This window comes from Plasmodium gaboni, chromosome 1, assembly GCF_001602025.1.
Source record: "Plasmodium gaboni strain SY75 chromosome 1, whole genome shotgun sequence".
Lineage (NCBI taxonomy): Eukaryota > Apicomplexa > Aconoidasida > Haemosporida > Plasmodiidae > Plasmodium > Plasmodium gaboni.
In genome coordinates this window covers 285488-293079 of record NC_031481.1, presented here as the reverse complement: position 1 = coordinate 293079, position 7592 = coordinate 285488, and the positions used below count along the sequence as shown (strand labels likewise).

The 7592-nt window shown below is 18.6% G+C and overlaps 1 protein-coding gene across 1 annotated transcript; it reads right to left on the bottom strand.

Annotated features, from left to right (window-relative positions):
* Positions 1 to 631: 631 nt before the first annotated feature.
* On the bottom strand, positions 632 to 6253 carry PGSY75_0110600 (phosphatidylinositol-4-phosphate 5-kinase; the record flags this gene model as incomplete). The annotated part of the gene is made up of 7 exons (XM_018783658.1): positions 632 to 669; positions 802 to 851; positions 952 to 990; positions 1101 to 1180; positions 1290 to 1687; positions 1787 to 1919; positions 2069 to 6253. 7 exons carry the CDS (start codon positions 6251 to 6253, stop codon positions 632 to 634), a joined length of 4923 nt encoding a protein of 1640 aa, XP_018643942.1.
* Positions 6254 to 7592: the final 1339 nt, after the last annotated feature.

The following is a 7592-nucleotide window of genomic DNA, read 5'->3' as shown; positions in this document are numbered from 1 at the left end:
ATTGTTTTAATATTTATATTTAAATTTATATTATTAAAAATTATGTTTCTTTTTTTAAATACCAAAAATAATATAAAAAAAAAAAAAAAAAGAAAATAAAAAAAAAAAAAAAAAAAAAAAAAAAAAAAAAAAAAAAAAAAAAAAAAGAAAAAAAAAAGAAAAATCTATATTAATTTCAATATAAAAAGAAATAACAAAAAATAAAAAAAAAGGATAATGATGAAAAAAAGAAAAATAAAACAATATTAATTCGTCATAAATATATAAAATATATGTTCACATTAAAAAATGTAATAAGCATATAATAAATAATTAATTTTTAAAAACTTTAAAAAAAAAAAAAAAAAGAAAGGAATGAAATATGTAAGTAAGTAAGTAAGTAAGTAAGTAAGGAAGGACCATTCCTTTTTTAATTTTTTTTTTTTTTTACAATCATACACTAATAAAAATATAATTATAATAATAAAGGGGAAAGAAAAAAGAAGTTATTAATTATAAAAATGTTTAAAAAAAGGATTTTTTCCCCCCCTGCTTTTTCTTATCTTCAGAAGGATAAGTTTACAACATAATTTTTAAAACGTTAAAAATTATTTCGTTAATAATTATAATCCTTATGAAAAATATAGACAAATCATTTCATATGATTTTCTATAAATGTAACAAAACGTTCTACAAAAATAAACATATATATATATATATATATATATATGAAGTGAATATATTTTTATAATTATATACAAAACAAATGTGACGTATTAAGAAAAATTTTTTCATGTACATATATTTTTTTTTTCAACTTACTTGCATAAGCATTGGGATGAATACATGAAATATTTTTTCCATCAAATTTTCTATAAAAGTGGAAAAAATAAAAAAGCACAATAAATATATACACACATATATAATAATTATATACATATTTATTTTATTATTATTTTTTTTAAAGCTTACTGTATGGTTCTGAAGGTATGTTCGAATTTTTTTTTAATGCTTCAATTATTAAAAAAAAAAAAAAAAAAAAATATATATATATATATATATATATATATAATATAATAAAAAAAAATTTTGTGATAATAATAATTTTTCAAATTTCTTACCTCCATTTTGTAAAAATATCTATAATTCCAAAAAAAAATATTTTTTTTTTATCCACACTGATGATACCCCCATAATCACACTATGACAAAAATATAGAAAAAATATATAAATAAATAAATAAATACACACACAAACAAACACATACATATATATACATATATATATATATATATTAAATTTTTTGTTACCTGGTGGAATGGTCTTGATGCTATGCAATTGCCCTTACAATCATAAATATGGTTAATGTGGTTTGTTTTTGTTTCTTCCCAGTTTACTACATCTTTAGATAGTTCTCTATAATGTATACCAAAAAGTAATGAATAATCTAATAACATATTTTCTTTTAAAAAATCAGCATCTGCTTTTAGAACCTTAAGTAATCTGTCTTTATTTTCTGGTCCGATATTAATTATATCACCTAATTCGTCAATATCTACATCTTTTAAAGCTATAGTATGGTCTTCTCTTTTTGTCTCTGGAACGGTTCGTCCTACTAAGCTTCCTTTTATATCATATCTTCTATGTATTTCAACAATGGATGAAAAAAAATTATTCATGACGATAAAATAAATTTTCTTCTTCTTCCCTAAAAAATAAAATATATATATATATATATAAATAAATAATATATATACATATTTACATATATTTTATTTATAATTTTATATCATCCTTTTAATCTTACTTCCTAAATTATTTTGATATTTAATCGAGTGGATTCCATACAAACGTGTTAATAAAGAATCTGGATTTTTCTTGATATGTTCATAATATTTAGGTAACAGTTTTTTCGATAAATTATGAATATTTCGACAAACCTATACACAGGAAAAAAAAAAAAAAAAAAAAAAAAAATAAAATAAAATAAAATAAAATAAAAATAGAAAATATATATAAATATAAATATACATATACACACATATCACATAATATAATATTTTTTTTTTTTGTGCCTTTTCTTTCTTACTGTCTTGATTATATACTTTCCATTGCTTGTAAAATAAAAGAGAGATCCACTCTTGCCTTCTGATAATAATTCACTAAGTGTTGAAAGATTTCCAAGTACCATATTACTGATGACCTGCTCTGGGCCCACAGATGTTAAATATTCTTTTGATCTAATACCATAAAAATTTCTTATATTTTTAAAAATGATAGGTGCATAATTTTTAAATATAACTTTGTGTTGTGCATTTGATGTAGGTAATTGTAAAACATCTTTATGATGAAAATAATTTGATATATCACTTATAGAGAATTTTTTTATAGATGATATTCTAATACCTATCATCATATTCATAACTAAATCCCAACGTTCATGACCAAAATATACAGCCAATATTCTATGGAATGTTTTTTTTTGTTTACTCTGACGTAAAGAAACAGATAATTTACCTTTCTTAGGTGAATTGTAATAATTAGATTTGTTTATATATACCTTCTTATTTTCAACACTACCTAAAGAATATCTTTCTAAAATTTCATTAGCTCGATTTAATAATATATTAATTTCGTTCAATTTTAATGAATTCATACTTTTTATCATATTACTATCATCTAAAGAATCATATGATGATGTATATTTTTGAGATATCGTTATAGTATGTAAAAAATATCTTACGATAGAAATAACTAAAATGATATTTTTAAAAATATTTAATTTTATATATTTTTTTTGATTCACTAAGGATTCTCTAAGTATTTTATCATAAATATTATTTTGATTATTACTTAAATTATGATTATTACTTATATTATGATTATTACTTAAATTATGATTATTACTTAAATTATGATTATTACTTATATTTTGATTATTACTTATATTTTGATCATTACTTACATTTTGATTATTACTTACATTTTGATTATTACTTATATTTCCCCCCTTTTTATCTTCACTTCTATTTGTTTGATCCCATTTTTCCTCTTCATGCATTTCTTTTTGATCCACTCCATCATTTTGTGTGTTATATATAAATATCGAAAAAAATAAAAAAAAAATTTTGTTATAATCTCTATTTTTTTCTTTTTTTAAATAATCTTCAATAGACATTAAAATATTTCTTATTAAATATAACATCTGTTCTTTTGTTAAATCATTATTTATCATAACATAATGAGAATTTACAGATGATATAAAAAACTTTTTCTTTATTATATCGTCACCAAATTCTACATTTAATGATGATTTCTTTTCATTTTTTTTTTTTTTTATTTCTTCTTCACAAATAGAACTATAATAATTTATATCATTATTATTATTACATGTTTGCTTTAAAACATTTTTATTATCCTTATGTTTTTTATCACCTTCATATGAATATATCTTATTAAAATGAGAAAACATATTTGTAGTATTCATAAAATCTTTATATTCTAAAAATTTATGGTATAAATATTTCGCACTCATCATTTTAATCATATTATTATTTGTTAGATGTTTTTCAAGAGCTGATAATGTATCATCATCCTTAAAAGGATTATTACAATAATTCATATAATCATTATTATTATTATTATTATCATGATTATCATGATTATCAGTGGAATCGTTTTTATTTTCATCCTCATTACTTTCATCCTCATTACTTTCATCCTCATCACTTTCATCCTCATCACTTTCATTCTCTTCTTCGTCATCATTTTTTTCTTCCTCCTCATCTTTAAGGTGCCCTTCCCTTTGATTCACATATTCTTTATATTTTTCCACACATTCTTTATATTCTTGTATGTATATTTTATTTTCTTCTTCATTTTCAAATGCATCAATTTGACACTGCACTTGTTCCTTTATATAACCCCCCCTGTTTAATGCATCACATCCTTTTTTTTCTTTCTTATCTTCTTCATTTGTTATATCATTATTTTTACCTAAAATATTAAGATCATTTTCATTCATCTGAACATTTTTCATCTTTTCATTTGAATGCGATTCTTTATGATATATAGTTTTTTTTTCATATTCTTTCGAACTAGGTCGATGAGACATTGTGTTTTTTTTCTTTTTTTTTAAATTATAAGTAAAATGTATCATATCAATATCGGAGTGATATTCATAATAAGCACTATTAAACGACACATTATTATAATAACTATTATTACAGTTGTTTTTTTTTTTTGGAACTTTATTATTAGGATCATTCGATGTGTTAATATAATTCGCATCATCTTCATCCTTCATGTTAATATAATTCGCATCATCTTCCCCTTTTATGTTAATATAATTCACATCATCTTGCCCTTTTATATTATTATCTTTATTTATTTTTTTTATATGATAATGATAATTTTTCAAATATGATTTCTTCTTTAATGATGAGGAAGAAAAGGTTTTCAATAATTTCTTGTCTCTATCATTTGAATTTTTTTTGGATATAATAATTGGATCGTTATAAAATATATTATTATCTATGGTAAAATATTCGTATGTTTCTCTTTGATTTTTATAATGATTATTTTCTTCTTTTAAAATATTCTTATCACTCTTAATAATACTACATTCGAAAATATCACAATTAGGTAGTTGAATTTTATCGTTTGTTTTGTTGGATTTATCATAAATATTTTTACTACACAAATATTCATTTTGTTTTTTTTCTTCATTAGATTGTTTAGTATTCATAATATTATTCGTTACACAAGAATTTGTTTTTATATTATTATCATTACTATTATTATGATGATGAGAAAATGTGATATTTTTATTTTTTTCATTTTGTTCATTTTGTTCATTTTGTTTGTGATGACATTCATTTGAAATAGGTTCTCTATCTGGATCTACTACTACTACTACTTCTGCTTCTGTTGTTGATATATTATTTACTTTTGATAAAATTTTAGATACAGTTTTAATCTTTCTATTATTATTTTTATTTTCCATGGATGATGAAAAAGTATTTTTTCTTTCAAATAATTTTAGTTTTTTTTTTTTTTTTTTTTTCTTTCTCTTTTTTTTTTTTTTGGGTTTTCTTAAAAAAAGAATACTAGTAGAATCATTCAAAAGAGATCCTCTAGTATTTGTACTTTCTGAAAGGGATTTAATAATACGATGGTTTGTTAATTTATTTGTATCATTTTTATATTTTCTATTTTTATAACTTTGATCTTTTGTTCTTTTTTGTTTTTTTTTTATTAATTCATGTTGTAAAAAAACATCAGCTACCTTTGTATGTATACCCAAAAGTTTTAAAAATTCATTACATTTTAAAGCTTTTTTATAACATTCAAAATTCATTCTATAAATACCATCATCACATAAAATACTTAATGATCGAAATGTATATTTTATTTGGCTAGTTATTATTTCGTCACCTGTTCCTAATAGTTGTCTTTTTATATCATTAATACTTAAAACAATTTTTTCAAAATTTTCATAAGTAATATAATTTGAATAATCTTTTTTTTTATTCTTTTTTATTTTTTCATTATATTCATCATCAATATTATATATTTTATTCTCACTACTTGGATGTTTGTTTGAATGATCATTACTATTTTTTTTTTCAAGGGGTTGACCTAAGGAGTTCTGATGTGTAACATTATTATTATGAATATTATCACTATTATTGTTATTATTATGATAATCACTATTATTATGAATATTATCATTATTATGAATATTATCATTATTATCAATATTATCATTATTATCAATATTATCAATATTATCATTATTATCAATACTATCAATATTATCAATACTATCAATATTATTATCACCATTTATGTTGTTAAAATTTGTTTGGTTTTCTTCGTTACTGATATTACTTCTTTTATGAAGAACACCTACATGTTCATTCGAATTAAATCCTGCATTTACTATTCTATAGGATAATTTTAATTTATCCTTTTTATTTCCCTTCAACATTATATTTATAGCAACACAAAATTCATAGAAATCTAAATAGTTATCATTGTTTAAATCGAAAGCTTTAAATATAGATTTATATAAATAAGCATTCTTTATTGATCCTAATATACCTAGACTCTTTTCAAAATTATCATAATTCAATTTGCCATTATAACTTATATAATTAAATCTTTTATATATAATTAGTATTTCTTCATCACTTAAATTCGTATTTTCTTTTATTTTCTTTTTTAAACTTAATTCTAAAACGTTCCTTATATTTACACTATTACATCTCATTGCCCAAACAATATAATAATAAAATCACAACAAAATTAATATATATAAATATATATATATATAAATATATATATATATAAATATATATATATATATATATATATATGTGGATATATAAAATAAAATTTAACCAATAAATAAATAGAAGAAAACAAGCTTATATAATATCAAATTAAAATATACAACAAAAATGTTTTATTATAATAAAAATAAATAAATATATATATATATATATATATATCACATATTTCAATTATATCTTTTCTTTTTTTTTTTTTTGTTTTGTTTTGTTTTGTTTTGTTTTAATTTTTTTTTTTATTTAATCATTTTCATAATTTTAATTTGGTACCATAAAAAGCAGGAAAAAAAAAAAAAAAAAAAAAATATTAAGGTCAAAATTAAGTCAAAAATAAAGTCAAAAATTAATCTGTTTATAAATATATATTTATTATATGTATAATATCATAATGTATATAAAATAATTATATATCTATAAAATTATTTAATAAAATATAAAAAGCACATGAAAATTTACATATTTTTTTTTTTTTACCACTTATAAACTTATATATATATTTTTTTTTCTTAATTTCAAAAAAAAAAAAAAAAAAAAAGAAAAAAACAACCATCATTATATAATAATATAAATATATGATATATTTTATATATAGTAAAATATATCACATACATATATATATATATAATATGTATATAATACTATACCTTATAGTTTTTATTATATATATATATTATTATCATATAAATATTTATATATTTGTACTTTTTATTTATTTACATATAATTATATATATATATATATATATTTTAAATATCATGTATACATAATAATTTTAAAACGATATTTTTTATATAATATTATTATATAAAGAACAAAAAATTGACCAAATATAATTAAAAATAAATAAATAAGAAACATTAAAATATACCTACATATATATATATATATATATATATATATTTATAAGGATTAAATATTATTTTTTTATATTCATAAAAAAAACAGTGTTATTTCTTCTTTTTTTTAAAGAATATAGTCTTAACATATATAATATATATATCCTTTAAATTGGTAACACAAACTTACATCTTTTTCATAACAAAGAGGAAAAAAAAAAAAAAAAAAAAAAAAAAAAAAGGAAAAAAAGAAAAATTGTCCAAAAATTAATTTTTTCCTTTTTTTTTATATATACATAGTAATATTAATATATTTTATTTGAATTTTTTTTAATGAATATAAATGTCTATATAAAAAAAAAAAAAATAATAAAATAATAAAATAAAATATATATAATTAAAATATAAATTAATTTTAAAAATT